This window comes from Paroedura picta, chromosome 1 (assembly GCF_049243985.1).
Source record: "Paroedura picta isolate Pp20150507F chromosome 1, Ppicta_v3.0, whole genome shotgun sequence".
Taxonomy (NCBI): Eukaryota; Metazoa; Chordata; class Lepidosauria; order Squamata; family Gekkonidae; genus Paroedura; species Paroedura picta.
Window position 1 is genome coordinate 46,833,163 of NC_135369.1, and position 15,577 is coordinate 46,848,739.

At 43.5% G+C, this 15,577-nt stretch overlaps 1 protein-coding gene across 1 annotated transcript in view; it reads right to left on the minus strand.

The window, feature by feature from the left end:
- The window catches only part of PRKCE (protein kinase C epsilon), a 422,794-nt gene that overhangs the window by 105,709 nt on the left and 301,508 nt on the right, over positions 1-15,577 (minus strand). Inside the window, exons 8-10 of the mRNA XM_077337194.1 lie at positions 14,118-14,214; positions 10,334-10,545; positions 7,859-8,032 (exon numbers count right to left, since the gene is read on the minus strand). Coding sequence (XP_077193309.1) covers positions 7,859-8,032; positions 10,334-10,545; positions 14,118-14,214 — 483 coding nt within the window. The remainder of the gene's footprint in view (positions 1-7,858; positions 8,033-10,333; positions 10,546-14,117; positions 14,215-15,577) is intronic.

The following is a 15,577-nucleotide window of genomic DNA, read 5'->3' on the forward strand; positions in this document are numbered from 1 at the left end:
TTTGGTCCATCAAGGTCAGTGTTGTCTACTTAGACTGGCAGAAACTCTCCAGGATTTCAGGTGGAAGCCTTTTCTATCCCCTTTCATCTAATCTTTTTAGCTGGAGCTCCCAGGGACTGAATCTGGGACCTATGATTGCCCCTCCCAAGGGCCAGAATGCAAAATCTAGCTGTCGTAAGATTTTCTAATGTGACACCCAGGAGTAATATTGAAAGCTGTAAATGCAATTTAACTCGATTATACCCATATGGTAGCATCTGCACAACAGGTTTAGCTACTTAGCAACTAACATTAGGCAATCAGGGAAAATGAATTAAAAGCCATTGATGAGCCCCAGACAAATACAGCACTGGCCAGCCAGTGTTCTCATTAGCACTATAAATTAGAAATGGCACATTTTTTGCCCCTGAAGCCATTATTATAAGAGAAATTAGGCTACAGTACACAAATCAGCTATTGGAAAGTTGTTAGGGCTTAGAAAAAATCTTCAGCAAGAGCTGAAGATCACTATTCCTTAGGTGTTTTTGCTAGGAAAGAAGCATGGAGATCACAAGCCTTTTATCATAATTAGAGGCTGATTGGCTCAGTCAGTCACTTAAAAACACACGAAATTTTAATGTATTGCATTAATATAATGCACTAACATATTACAGAGCTTAACTCCTTGTGAGCACCTCCAGCAGCCAACAGAGCATAAGAGCCAGTTTGGTGAAGTGGTTAAGAGTGGCGATTTCTAATCTGGAGAACTGGGTTTGATTCCCCACTCCTCCACATGCAGCCACCTGGGTGACCTTGGGCCCATCACAGTTCTCTTAGAGTTCTCTCAGCCTCACCTACCTAACGGGGTGTCTGTTGTGGGGAGAAGGGAAGGCAATTGTAAGCCGCTTTAAGACTCCTTCAGGTAGTGAAAAATGGGGTATAAAAACTAACTACATTTTTTTTTTTATTTCTCTTGTCAAAATAATCCAGAATCTCTCAGCTGAAGCATTGAAGTTGGGGACTCCAAAAAGGGAGGAAGGATGACCCGGGAAACTACAGACCAGTGAGTCTGACCTCTGTTGTGGTAAGATAATGGAGCAGATATTAAAGGGAGCGATCTGCAAACATCTGGAGGACAATTTGGTGATCCAAGGAAGTCAGCATGGATTTGTCTCCAACAGGTCCTGCCAGGCCAACCTGGTTTCCTTTTTTGACCAAGTAACAGGTTTGCTGGATCGTGGAAATTCGGTTAATGTCATTTACTTGGATTTTAGTAAAGCTTTTGATAAGGTTCCCCATGATGTTCTGATGGATAAATTGAAGGACTGCAATCTGGATTTTCAGATAGTTAGGTGGATAGGGAATTGGTTAGAGAACCACACTCAAAGAGTTGTTGTCAATGGTGATTCATCAGACTGGAGGGAGGTGAGTAGCAGGGAGGATATGCTTCTAGGTAACACTGTGTGTGAATGAGACCTTGGGGTAATTGTGGATTGTAAACTAAACATGAACAGGCAGTGTGATGCAACGGTAAAAAAAGGCAAATGCCATTTTGGGCTGTATCAACAGGGGCATCACATCAAAATCACAAGATGTCATAGTCCCATTGTATATGGCACTGGTCAGACCACACCTGGAGTACTGTGTGCAGTTCTGGAGGCCTCACTTCAGGAAGGACGTAGTTAAAATTGAAAGGGTACAGAGGAGAGCGACGAAGATGATCTGGGGCCAAGGGACCAAGCCCTATGAAGATAGGTTGAGGGACTTGGGAATGTTCAGCCTGGAGAAAAGGAGGTTGAGAGGGGACATGACAGCCCTCTATTTGAAAGGTTGTCACTTGGAGGAGGGCAGGATGCTGTTTCCGTTGGCTGCAGAGGAAAGGACACGCAGGCTAGATATCAGGCAAAAAATTTTTCACAGTCAGAGTAGTTCAGCAGTGGAATAGGCTGCCTAAGGAGGTGGTGAGCTCCCCCTCACTGGCAGTCTTCAAGCAAAGGTTGGATACACACTTTTCTTGGATGCTTTAGGATGCTTAGGGCTAATCCTGCGTTGAGCAGGGGGTTGGACTAGATGGCCTGTATGGCCCTTCCAACTCTATGATTCTATGAAGGTTGTTGACATTTTAAGTATCTTCTGAACAAGGAACATTTTGGGAATAATTTTATTAGCTTTCAAAAGTTATATAGAAGGAAAAAAGAAGGAAAAAAGAAGAAAAATATTCGATAAGAAGCTACATTATACATCATCGTTACTATTCTTGCCCTGTAATAAATGTAACAGCTTATTCGTATAATGTGTATAGCTTATCTGTTAATAAATTCCAGATAATAATTCCAATATTCTTCAAATTCTTCAGCTGATCTTCTATTGGCCAAATTGGCTAGTTTTGCCATTTTACAAAAGTTCTCCCATAATATCCAATCAAGCTGACATAGTCAGTAGGACCGGGTTTTTCAAACCTTGTGCAGCCGTGGTGGCATGGAAACACAATTCTTTTCTCTGCCTCGGGATTGAATTCGATATTATACTCAGTAATATATACTCTGAATAATGGAAATTTTCAATCTAACACTTTTTTCAATCATCATATGTAAAAGAATCCAATATTTTTTAATCTTTTCACATCTCCACCAGATGTGGTAAAATGAGCCCAGTTTATCTTTACACCCTGCACATTTTCCATCATGCTTATTTGACATTTTTGAAATTACCTTTGGAGTAATATACCACCTATAAGACATTTTATACCCATTTTCATTCAGGGTTTGACATTTTGTTAATTTAACATTTTTAGACCATAGTTGTTCCTACTCATTCAAATCTATTTTTTTAATTAAAATTTTGCATCCACTTAATCATAACTTTTTTGATCTGTTCAGACTCTGTCTCGTATTTAACCAAAAGTTTTATTTCACAGCACAACAGATCATAGTGTTGCAAACTGGAGTTCACAGAAAGGTGACTTCACCTACACGTGGAATGACTTCCTCATAGCACTGAATGTTGCAACAACAAAGCAATTTTGTCTAGTGTGGAAAGAGCATTTATGACATTGTCTCAGCTTTATGTTTTATGTTTTTTGTTAAGAATGTCTAAGCACTGTGGCTTACTGTGGCAGGGTGCTGATTTGTTTTAATTAAAAAAGTATAATTGTTAGTTATTCATCTGCTTCACAGTTTTAGCAGTGTGCTAGTATTATATTAATTAGTTAAAACATTTATATCTCACCTTTCCTCATGGTTCAAGGTGGGTTACAATAATAGTTAAAACACCCCCAGTTAAAACCCAAAATAAAATAGCAAACCCCAGATGTCTTCTCCTTCCCACTTAAAACCCCCCTCAAACCCCTGGCAAACAGATAGGCTTTGCAGCTTCTCTTGAAAATCTCCAAGGGGGAGGGAGACCTCTTGAGGCAGCCCATTTCACAGAACTGGAACCCGGATGGAAAAGGGCCAGATTGTGGCTGGTGCCAGGCAGATCACCCTATGTGGTACAATAGCCAACAGAGAGCTGCCTGATGACCGAGGTGCCCAGGGACATATAGAACCAGGACTGTGAATTGAACGCAGAAACAGACTGCTAGTCTGTCTCAACATGGACAACATATGTTCTTAGCACCTTGAAGTGTATGAGTAGTTACAGTGTATGACTACTATGGGGACTTCAGGCTTACTAGATTAAAACATGAATGAGCTACAAGTCTAAAGGGCATCATTGTTGATCACCACATACCACTCATCCCCTCACTATCTATCCTCACATTAACACAAACGGTGTAAAACATGTTATGGGCACCCAAACAGTGTTAAGGCACTGAGCAAAGGAATGGGTGTGTTCAGCATGACAGCACAAAACAGGTGTATGTTGTTCTGTATAACATATAGTAAGAATTATTGTTCTATGAAAAACTCCTCCAAAAGTCACACCCTATGAAGCCTCTTCTCTTGTAGCCTTATCAGCCTTATCCATGGGGGATTATTCAGCAGGAATTTGCTTTAGTGGCTATATTCTATAGAATACAGCACACATTCTGACTAGTTTCTGGTCAATATAGACCAAAGTCCCTCAGAATGCAGAAATGTGTCTTTAATTGATCGATGCACTTCTTGACCATGTGTCTTGGGTTTTTTGGTGGACAGTGCTTTATGCCCAGCCCCTCATATAAAGGCTTTCAAAGGACATAACTACATGTTGTATTTCCCCGGAGTCCCATGTGTTCAGACATGCACCTGGAGAACTGTGCTGGAAATTCATTTCTCACATGCATACAGTTTGGACTGGGATTATGTTGTACACAGAAAGGATTCTTATGCCTCTTCCCATGTTATTTTCCTGACTTGAAACAGCCCCAGATGAGTACTACTTTGCCCACTGGGAAAACATGTGTGTTCTCCATTAGCACTTGTGGAACCCAAATAAACCAAATTGTCTCCTAGGATCATTTCAGGTTAGAAAAATTACCCATGGGGTAAGGACAATGTCCCTTCTCCTCATTTGCTACAATTCTGGTTGGAATTACTTCCTACATGCAGTAGCATATCTAACCTATTTGGCACCCAGGGCGGGCAGGCCTTGGTGACATGGTGGTAGGCGGGGATGCCAACCTCCACATGAATCCCCTGACTTGAAGCTGGCAACCCCCATCACTTGCTGATTGATGGCTGGGAGGGGGGAACCTGGCAACTCTACCATCCATTCATCCACCCAACCCTCTGTGTCCATCACTGCAAGGTGTATGGTACATCCAGCCAAAGCTCATCCGGGTGGGAGTGCCTCCCATTTGTTGGCAGGGTGGGTGGGAGGCAGAGGCAGTGGCAACAGGCAGGGAAAGTGGGTTCCTCCACCGTTGATGTCACCAGCCAATTGGGGACTCCCATATTTGTTGGTGTGGCGGGCAGCAGGTAGAGGCAGCAGTGGTGTACAGCAGGGGCAGTCAACCTGTGGTCCTCCAGATATTCATGGACTGCAATCCCCATGAGCCCCTTGCCAGCATTTGCCTGGCAAATGCTGGGAATTGTAGTCCATGAACATCTGGAGGACCACAGGTTGACTACCCCTGCTGTACAGGGTGTGCAGGTGGGGAGGACTCCACCATTGAGATTGCTGGCCTGCTGGGGCTGCTGCTGCTGTGGCTGGTTGTGTGCATCAAAAGTGGCCCAGCTGGGCTCAGAACAAGGCAGCAAAGGTCCTTCTGTGGCTGCACCCAGGAGCAGCCAAAGAGTCCCAGGTGGGCAGGTGGAGGGGGAGGCTAACTGGAGGGCTGCATGGCACCTCCTCATCAAGCATTGCCCAGGGCACGTGCCCTGGTCGCCATACCCTCAATACACCTCTGCTCACATCCCAAGAACTGCATTAAAAATGGGGAAGTGTGTGTGCATTATATGGACCCAGGAGAAAAAAAGAATGTATTATTAGATCCTGAAAGGCGTTGTTACGTACTGCAAAACAAATTTAGAGTCCAGTGGCACTTTTAAGACCAACAAAGTTTTATTCAAAGTATGAGCTTTCGTAAGGTCTCGAAAACACCGGACCTTGAATAAAACTTTGTTGGTCTTAAAGGTGCCACTGGACTCTAAATTTGTCCTGCTGCTTCAGATCAATACGGCTACCCTCTTGGCTCTATCTTCATACTAGATACTACAGAAGAGGATATCCACAAGCCCCCTATAGAAGAGGGGGAAACACAAGAGAGGATATTAATGAAGAGGTTATAGTAAATGTGCTGTGCTATGAATGGAAAACTGCTAGAGCATCTCTCCTTATTAGCAGTTAACTTACCAGCAGTCAGGCATTTCCAGAAGGCTGCCTCTAAATAGGGATGAACACTGGATTTCTTGAAAATATGTGCACCATAAGCACCACCCAAGAATCCAGCACAAACAATACTCTAATTAATTGCACATTTATGATACAAAATTTGTGTTTTGTCTACAAACCGGTGACAAAACATAATTGAATTTTGACAACTGCATTGTATTGGTTACTGATTGGGAACTGTGGGACATCTTCAGTTCCTGCTTGCATCTGCCCAGTCATTCTTGAAAGAAGCCTGCTCCAAGCACACCAAGGAACCAAAGAACCACCTAATGTGGCAGAATGTGACTTTCACCAGCACCAGACACCCACACACAGCTGTTCAGAATGGTGGCTAGGAGAGTGATGCATATGTGGTATAGATTCCCTCCTTCTGAGACAGCACTACTGTTAGCAAATATTGGCCTTCCCTGGCACGCTCCACATCTGCAGAACATTCCGATACAGACAAATGGAACAGGGATATAAGCACTATGTAGGCACGCTAAGAAATACTAAGTAGTATTATGAGTTTTGCACTTGGGATGGTTCTCACCATTTCCACAGCACATTTGACACAGCTGCAGATTAAGGGCAGCTTTCAAACATTCTGATTATTTTTTTCCAAGAGCCTGGAAATGCTCTTTCACCAACATAGCACAGCAATGAATTCCTGACATGTTTTTGTAACATTCTTTTGCTTGCAGTCCAGAAGAGGGATTTCACATCTGAAATCCCAAACAAAGAGCTTGCATTGAAAAACAAACCAAGGATTCAAATAATCACCTTTCAGCTCTAATACTTCAGCCAATGTGATGAACAAATATTACATTTATGGCATCTTTTAAAATGCAACCCCCCCCCCCCCCAATCCAGGCTGCAAAGCGTTTTCCAGCATTGATCCCTTAAATAGAGAAGAGGCTGGATCTTTCAGATCTTTTGCAGGATCCAACCCATTATAACTTGTGCCTGGGCTCAATACACATAAAATACCCCTGAACAAAAATATTTTCATATAAAAATGTTACAAGCAATTTCTAAATCACAGATTGTACTTTTGCTTCATTTCAAAGAATGTTAGCATTTATTTTAATACAGTCACTGGTAATATTTGTCAGGTTACGTAAGCTACGATATCAGAAACCAAAGTTATTTTTTCCTGCTTCTTTAGTGCCATCTTCTGGTTCTTGGGAGACAACACAACACATATTGAACAATGTTCAAAAGAAATCCATTCATTTCAAGAAAAGATCTTGGTGAATTGTGCAACTCCTAACCCTCTTTGTTATTTCCCATAAAAAAAATCTTCATAGCTAATATTTTCCTTTGCCTGCTGGACTAAATATGCAATACATTTAAATTTTCTCATAAGAGTAATGTATTTATTAATTGTGGTATTTATACTCCATACTCCACCCTGTGTTTGGAAACTCAGGACAGATCTCAGATTTAATACAATAAATCCCTATACAGCTCACAAAGCCAATAACAATTAAAAACAGAACTTCCTACAGAAAACATTGCCTTTGTAGAGTCTGCCTTCAGAAATGTGTACTCTACCACAATAGCACCACCAAAGTCCTGATAGTTTCTTTTCTCTGTTTTCTAAAGATTGTTTCCAACACATTATTCACAACCCAGCAGAAAGCAATACGGCTGATCAAACCATTGGGATGTCAATTAATCACAGCTGAGTCTAACTAGAATGCTTTGAACTCTATTTGTTTGCAACTAACTTTTGCTGGACTGCATATTGTTCATTTTAAGCCTCTTTCCCATATAAACAAGTTGACATTGCTCAGCACAGCTGTGTGTCAGCCTTTTTCTCATCTGCCAAACAGTTTCCTATACCACTGCTCTTTTCTTATGAAGTGAGAACCCTATATCAAACAATCTCCAGGGCATAAAATTCTACCTGGCCTCCAAACAGACCATTCCTACCTAAATCTAACAGCTCATGGGATCAGGCCATAGGATACACATCCCTTCCACTATAAGCCAAAGAGGTACTGGCTTGCAGCATCGCACAGACCAGACTGTGCAGCTTTCTCAGGTCTAGCTAGTGGATTGATTTCACATAGCCTACCTTGGTCTGGAAGCAGCAGTACAGCTGAGTTAAATAGGGGTGTTTCCGTGCTAACGCCAGGATCCGTTTTTCTGTCATTGTACAGTCCACATCATCATCTTGTAGGATGACGTCTTTCTTTAAGACTTTTACGGCATATACTTCATCTTTACCTTTGAGCTCAGCTAACATGACCTAGAACCAAGGGAAAGGCCCGTTACGACACACTGCATGCATATTTTATGTACACATTATATTATGAATAAATCTTAGGATAACCTAAACATTGGTAAAACATTGGTTGTTGCTCAACCATGCCTCAGCATGTAAAATAACTTTCCCCCTGAAAGATGCACATCCCCATCCAGAGCTCTTCTTATGCTAGAATATGCACATGGATCTTAGAGCAAGCATGAGCAATGCCACTAATCTGTAACATCAAGAATGTGTTATCTGAAGAGTTCCGCTCAGGGCAAAGTAACTCTACAAGCCCTGCTTTACATGTCTAACTGGTGAGTCAAGCCTCACATTTACCATATTGCTACAAAGCTATTTAGTAGATTTCGGGGCACTACAGTAACTAAATGAAAAATGCAATTCTTCCATACTCAATCATGTGAATACTCAATTGATGCTAGCTCAATCATGTGAATTAGTCTTTAGGTTTGGGGTTGATTCCAAGATAGACTCAGGACTTACTTAGAGCAGTTCCATGAGGTTTGATATCTTATGTGGCATTTATACTTGTCATGGAGGCACTAGCATTACAGCAGTTCCTCTTGCAAGAAACTAAATAGAAACCACCAATATGGGTACTAAAATATAAGTATACCTTCAAGGGTGTGCTGTTCCCCAGTGAAGGCTCCCAGGGACACACATATAAGCTATCATGCTCTATATCGAAGGGCGGTATAAAAATCTAATAAATAAATAAAAATAAAATATGTGTTTGCTACAGTGTTAGATACAGCATAGTGTAATGGTGAGAGCTTCAAGCCAGGGAGATTGGAGTTCAAATCGGCATGCAGTCACAGAACTCAGTGTATGACTATCATTTGGCCAAATCTATCTCACAGCGGTATTGGGAAGATACAAGGAAGAGGAAGAGCTACGTATTCCACCCTGAGCTTTTTGGCAGAAGTCTAGAATAAAAATGTATCAAATAAATAGTATGCAACGTGCCACGTGGAAAAGTTCTGATGTGTGACCCACACCCACATTTTCAACGTGATTACAGAAGTATTGGGTTTTCTGCTAATGAAATTCCTTGGACCCTGGTAATATGGCCACCCTCCTTATGACACAGTTTGTTCCTCCAAATTCCTAGGGCACTTTATCTGCCTCAAACCACCTAAGCGTTTTTGCTCAGTATTCACACTCATTGGCTGCAGTTCTCCAGGGTCTTCAGTACTGAAAAGTCTTTCCCAATATTCCTTTCACTTGCAATGCCAGGGATTGAAACTAGGACCCTCTGGGTACACTCGGCAAACTCTTCCTAATTTCCACATACATTGCAAGAAGCTAAAAATTAAATAGATCAACTCGTGCTGCTGTCTGCAAGGAACCACAGCACAATAACAGAGATTCAAGCCTGCTGCTCCCTTCATCTGGAAGTCACCTCTGAAACTCCTCTTTACAGTAGCAGCAGGAGGCAGAAGAAGCACAGCTTAACATTTATGCACCTTGTTGAGTCTGTATGGCTGGCAAGTTGAGCAGCAAATAATTTAATTTGCAGAATGAAGGAATGTGACATGGAAATCAACTTTATGGAGAATAAATGTCAAAATCCTTATAAAGCACTTTCTACAGTCAGGGGTCTTGAGAGAAGGTGCTGGCTGTAGCTTATCATGTCAATCAGCAGACATATTTTCCCACTTAACACACACAATACAGTACTGCTCAAGTCCATTAGCACCTTATAGAGACCAATAAGACTTTGGAAGTGCAAGCTTTTGGGAGTCAAACCTACCTCTGTCGAAAGCTTGCACACTCTGCCCCCCCCCTCACAATTTTTTGGGTGGTCTCTGAGATGGTACTGGACTGAACTCTTGCACTGGCCTACAAGGTGAGCAGCTTATGAGAACTGACTGTAATTAAGGATGCCATCAAATTAGAAAGCAAACAGCCTGGCATGTCACTGTCTTTTAAAAGTAAGTCCCTCTTGGTCGGGACCGATTCCTCATTAAGTCAGGCTATAGGGCAGTCTTGTCTAGAAATTATTGATTGAGATAATAATGTGAGGGTACAGAGTCTTCTGAATTTGTTGGAACTCTCTTAGCATTGAATTGGGCCCCCTTGTGTCCCCTGAAAATGGGGGCAGGGAGATCCCAATCCATACAAGATGACCAAGATGTAATGGAAGCGACAGTTCCCAGGATTCCACAGGACACTAACTGCACTGCACATGTGCAGCAGCATCTTCCACTTTGCTCCCCACATCTGTATATTTTCAAGGTACAGTACAAAGCAATCAAGCAGCAATCAAAGACTACTCACCTTTCCAAAGCTGCCTTTTCCTAAGACTTTAATGAAGTTAAACTCTTCAAGGCCCATGCGCTTCATCTGGGCTTTGACTTCCCCGTTTTCACCGTTCTCCCCGAGTGCGTTTAATTGGTTGTCATTTGAGGCTGTTCCTGCTGCCCGGTGTTCTTCTCCTCGATTGTCAAATGACAATGCCTTCCTAATGTTATTTTCCAGCTCTTTAATTTCTGTGGATGGATTAACATAATTCTTCTAGATCTGTGTCTGTGTGTGTGTTTCAAAAAAATCACAAGATTTAGTCTTCTTTGATATTGATTTTGGGAAAGGTGCACGCTCTTTACGATACACCTCCTTCACTTCCTTCAAAGCCTGCCTTCTCTAGGAAAGGTCTCTGCTTAGAGAAGTGAAGCCCAAGTATGAATCCAAGTATGAGATGAACACATTTTTCTTCCCTGATTTATCCCTGCTTCCTCCATCTTTCCATTTGTCAAAGTTTAAACAGTATCATCAGAATTAGCAACAATAACAGTGGCAGTAGCAGGTGTCTTTCAAACAAGAGAGGATTATGACTGGTTGTCCATCTCTCCTTCCATGTAACAAGGAGCAGGAAATGTTGGGGCTAAGAACTAGCTGCAATTGAGATGATGTTGCTAGTAGTTAAAGATGGTTTTAAATGTGTTCATGTACTATTTTAATTGTGTGTTGTTTTTACTGATGCTGTACACTGCCCTGAGCTGGTATATCAGGAAGGCGGTATATAAATGGAAACTGTAACCACTATAATAAACACAGTAAGGGGTGCTAGAAGGAGTTGGGCCTCATTGTTTAAAGGCAAATGAGTGCTCCTGACTGTGTCCTCCTGCAGCCTGACTGGCGGGCTGACCAATAGCCGACCAATTTGTCTAAAGTATCCTGCCCCTGGCCATCACCTCCAACTTATCTGAGTTTGCCTGAGTCTCTGATCGCACACAGGTCCGCTGCTGCATCAGTGAGCTTCCGACTGCCTGGTGAGTGAGCTGCCAGGGAGAGAGCCCTATGGCCTGGAGGTCGAAGGGGCCACCTATGGTCTCTGCTGTGGCGGAGGGACCGCTGATTCCTGCCCTCTAAAGCCCTGCTGCGGCCTGCTCAGCTGTAGGCAACATTTCTGGGAGGATGGCAGAGGGGGAAAACATGCAGCCCACAGACAACTCCCACCCCAACCCCCAAAAGCCCTGCTGAGGCCACTATGGCCATTGGTAGGTCTTTTGGGGGTGGGAGGAGATATGCAGCCCACCAGTGACTCCTGCCCCACCCCCAAAAGCCCAGCCGCAGCCAGCGCAGCCATCAGCAGCCCTTCTGCACAGCCCGCCATTGACCCCTGTCCCCAAAAGCCCCACTGCAGCCTTTGCTGCCATTGGCAGGCCTTTTGGGTTCAGGGGGCAAAACATGCTGCCCGCTGGCAACTCCCACCCCGGTCTGCTTACCTGTCTGTGGCACTTTTGGGGGTGGGGGGGCATAGGCTGCCCACCACCGACTCCCCCCACCAAAGGCCCACCATGGCTGGCACACCCCTTGGCAACCCTTTTGGCGGCCATGGAGAGACGGGGCCGAGTGGCTGCCAGTGCCTTCCTCCTCCAGGCCTGCCAATGAATCTCCAGGCCTTGGCTGGCCTGTCTGGGCAAGGGGGAGGGGGTGGCCTAGTGCCCCTAGTAAATTAATAAATAAGTGGGGAAAATGAGCCTCAGATTAGAAGGAAGGGGATTTCAGCTCATGCAGTTTCTCCTCTTTGTCCTGCACAGCTCTTCTTCCTGGAGACTACTCCTTGGCCCTGCTTTTGGACCTCCCAAAACAGACAAATGAAAGCCACATATGCTCTCTGTTGTCACTTGCCTTTGCAAGACTTACAGCCTGCAGGCCATTTATCTAGAACCTTTTGAGACAGCTGCTAACCTTATTCTTATGGGTATGCTTCAGTTGCAGTGACTAAGCTGTCTCATTCCACCACACTTATGCAAAATAAAAATATTTTCTATCCTCAAGTCTTTGGTGAACTCTTCTCTCCTTGGAGAGTGTATTAGATTTCCATTTGTCAGAGAAGCATTAAATGGAGAAAGCCTTGCTTAGGGTAAAGAGCTTCCAGCCCAATCATTCTATGAAAAGACATTACAATGCATAAAAGCGATGAGAGTGAAAACATTCCAGGAAATGTTCACTTTATGGCCTTCTCAGCTTTCTCAGTAGAGAAAGTAAGTAGGTATCATTGGACAAGGATGTTGGCAGAGTCCATATCTCATGCTATTGTAATCAGACCAATTATACAAGCACTAAAGCTCATTCTCGAGCCTGATGATCTATGGCCCCAACCAAAGGACTAACAGCTGAACAGTAGAGCACAGGCTTTGCATTTGTTTAGTTAACGAAACTGTATCCTGAATTCTCTTGTGTTTGAAAACCAGATTACATGGATCAAAATGATAAATATCTTTACACAGCCCGCGGCGCGGGTGCCGCGGACTAAATAAAAGGATAAGGGCTTGCGAGGTGGGATGTGTCCGTGATGAGGAAGGGTGCCGATTGGCCCCTTCCTCTGGACAGACTACTCCGAGCCCCCGCCGGAGCAACTGCGAGCCACGCGCAGGGCGGCTCGCAGTTGCTCCTTTGCCCACAGCCTGACGCGGCGAGAGGCACTTCGCGCCTCTCGCCGCAGCAGGCCGCCACCTCACAGAGCCGCAGCCTCCAAGAGCCGCCGCCGCCACCGTGAGACCGCCGCCACGAAAACCGGTGAGTTGCTAGCGCCCACTGTATTCGTTATACAGCGGGCCTTATTACTAGTCAACAATAAAATCAACTTCAGTAAAATGTTATACGCTCACAAATGTGTGAAGATAGTTTACATTGTTGTTAGGTGCAAAATCGTTCCGACCCATCGCAACCCCATGGACAATGATCCTCCAGGCCTTCCTGTCCTCTACCATTTCCCAGAGTCCATTTAAGTTCGCACCAACTGCTTCAGTGACTCCATCCAGCCACCTCATTCTCTGTTGTCCCCTTCTTATTTTGCCCTCAATCGCTCCCAGCATTAGGCTCTTCTCCAGGGAGTCCTTCCTTCTCATGATGTGGCCAAAGTATTTGAGTTTAATCTTCAGGATCTGGCCTTCTAAGGAGCAGTCAGGGCTGATCTCCTCTAGGACTGACTGGTTTGTTCACCTTGCAGTCCAAGGGACTTCTCCAGCACCAGAGTTCAAAAGAGAGTTTTCATGACAAAGATACTGGAGTGGTTTGCCATTTCCTTCTCCAGTGGATCACCTTTTGTCAGAGCTCTCTGCTATGACCTGTCCATCTTGGGTGGCCCTGCACAGCATAGCTCATAGCTTCACTGAGCTATGCAAGTCCCTTCGCCATGACAAGGCAGCGATCCTTGAAGGGGATGGTTTACATAAAGTCATATAATTAGTCTACCAAGTTTAAGTAGAGGTTTTTCATATCAGCTGTTACATGATCCTCTTCGCTGGAGATGCTGGAACTTCTGCCACTCCCTAGTCAGATTCAGTCCTGAGCAGACATCATTTCTGTCATTTCACTATTGCTGAGAAAGACATCTGCCTAAGGCCTTGGGTTGAGAATAGACTGCAGCAGACTAGACAAACCTGGAGGCCAGGTTAGCATGCAGCAGCACATGTCTGATATGGGTAAGTTATAAGGCTGATGTTTTATATTCTTAGTTAAAATGAAGCTACCACATATAAAATTTCACAGGGCTCTGGCTTAGTGAAGAGACCAAAAGAATGAATGCTTTGCAGTAACAACCAACAAAGTTTACCTTGATCACATGGAGAAGTTGGTGCTGACTTTGATCTGTCGTCTTCTCCTGGTGAAGATCCAGGAACTGGTGGTTGAGATTCAGCACCCGGAACAAGCTACGAATAGGCCAGTAACAGAGAAGCTTAGCTATAACAAAGCATTCTGATGTAATAATTCTGAGATAGTAAAAGTGCAGTTTTTTATGAACATAAATTCTTCCTTCCAGTAACGAAATCACACTTCAGTTTTGGAAAAAAGGGAGGCAGCTGGTTTCTGTTTATTCCCTTTCTCAGCACAGACCCACACACATCACATACTGTCTGCTTCCCAAGGTACCTCCAAAGCGACAGCAAAAAGGGTGTGGCAGCTAAAATACATTCTTGGGTGGAGTTCAACCTAGGTGCTACCTATAACTAATAAGTGATGGAAAGTCACTCACACTTCTTGTCTGCCAGAAGCTAATGGACGAATGTACAGACCAATGGTTCTCCCTCTTCTGATTATACCATCCGAAAGTATCTACAGTATTTGCTGGCGTATAAGACTACTTTTCCCCCCTGAAAAACATGCCTCCAAGTGGGGGGGGGGGGGTCGTCCTATACGCCGGGTGCACTTCAGTTGGGATAGACATAGCTGCCCATAGTGGCCCATAGTACTGTAATGTAATGTAACAAACTCTATATTTTGAGTGGAAATGTTGGGGGGTCGTCTTATATGCCCAGTCGTCTTATACGCCGGCAAATACGGTACTATAAAAGATTAACCAAAATACATGGAAGGGGCAAACAATGTTGGAGGGTTGTTTACTCTCAGTTCTTTTTGCTGGGACTTGTGCAGAACACATCCCCAGTGGATTCTGACCAATAACATAACAAGGTGGATTTGCTTACCTCCTCACTAAATCTTAACATTTGCTTATTGGAATTAATTGTAAAAAATGCCAATTAGTATAAATCTGATTGCTCAAATGCATAAAAGGAAATTATGTGTAATTCTGAAACATCAGAAAACATTAGTTAACGATTTCTGTCCCAATGGGCAAGTGATCAGCTTTGGCAAAGTGACGTTACAAACAGCTGCTGAATCCAGTTCTCTTTTTGAAGAATGGTATTTCAGTTCACGTCCGTTTGTCATGTCATTGAAGAGAGAGTAGCACATCTGGCAACAAATAAGCTTGTGCCAATTTTTCAATGAGATAAAAATATTTATGTTCACATGTGTTCCCACTAGGGGACTTCAAACCAGCAGCTTTAATGTTTACATGGTTTTCTGACAAAAGCAATTCTGACAATCGAAAAATAATGAAGTCTTCCATGGATTTATGGTTACTGAGGTCAAATCAGTCTAAGTCTCTTCAGGGTTTCTTACAGCTCATATTCTGATGCACAAAGAGTACAAAGTAAAAAAAGGGGAAGGAGTCATAATACTATTAGGCACTTCAATCGCTATATTATTTCTCCAGTATAAGTATGTTCTCCT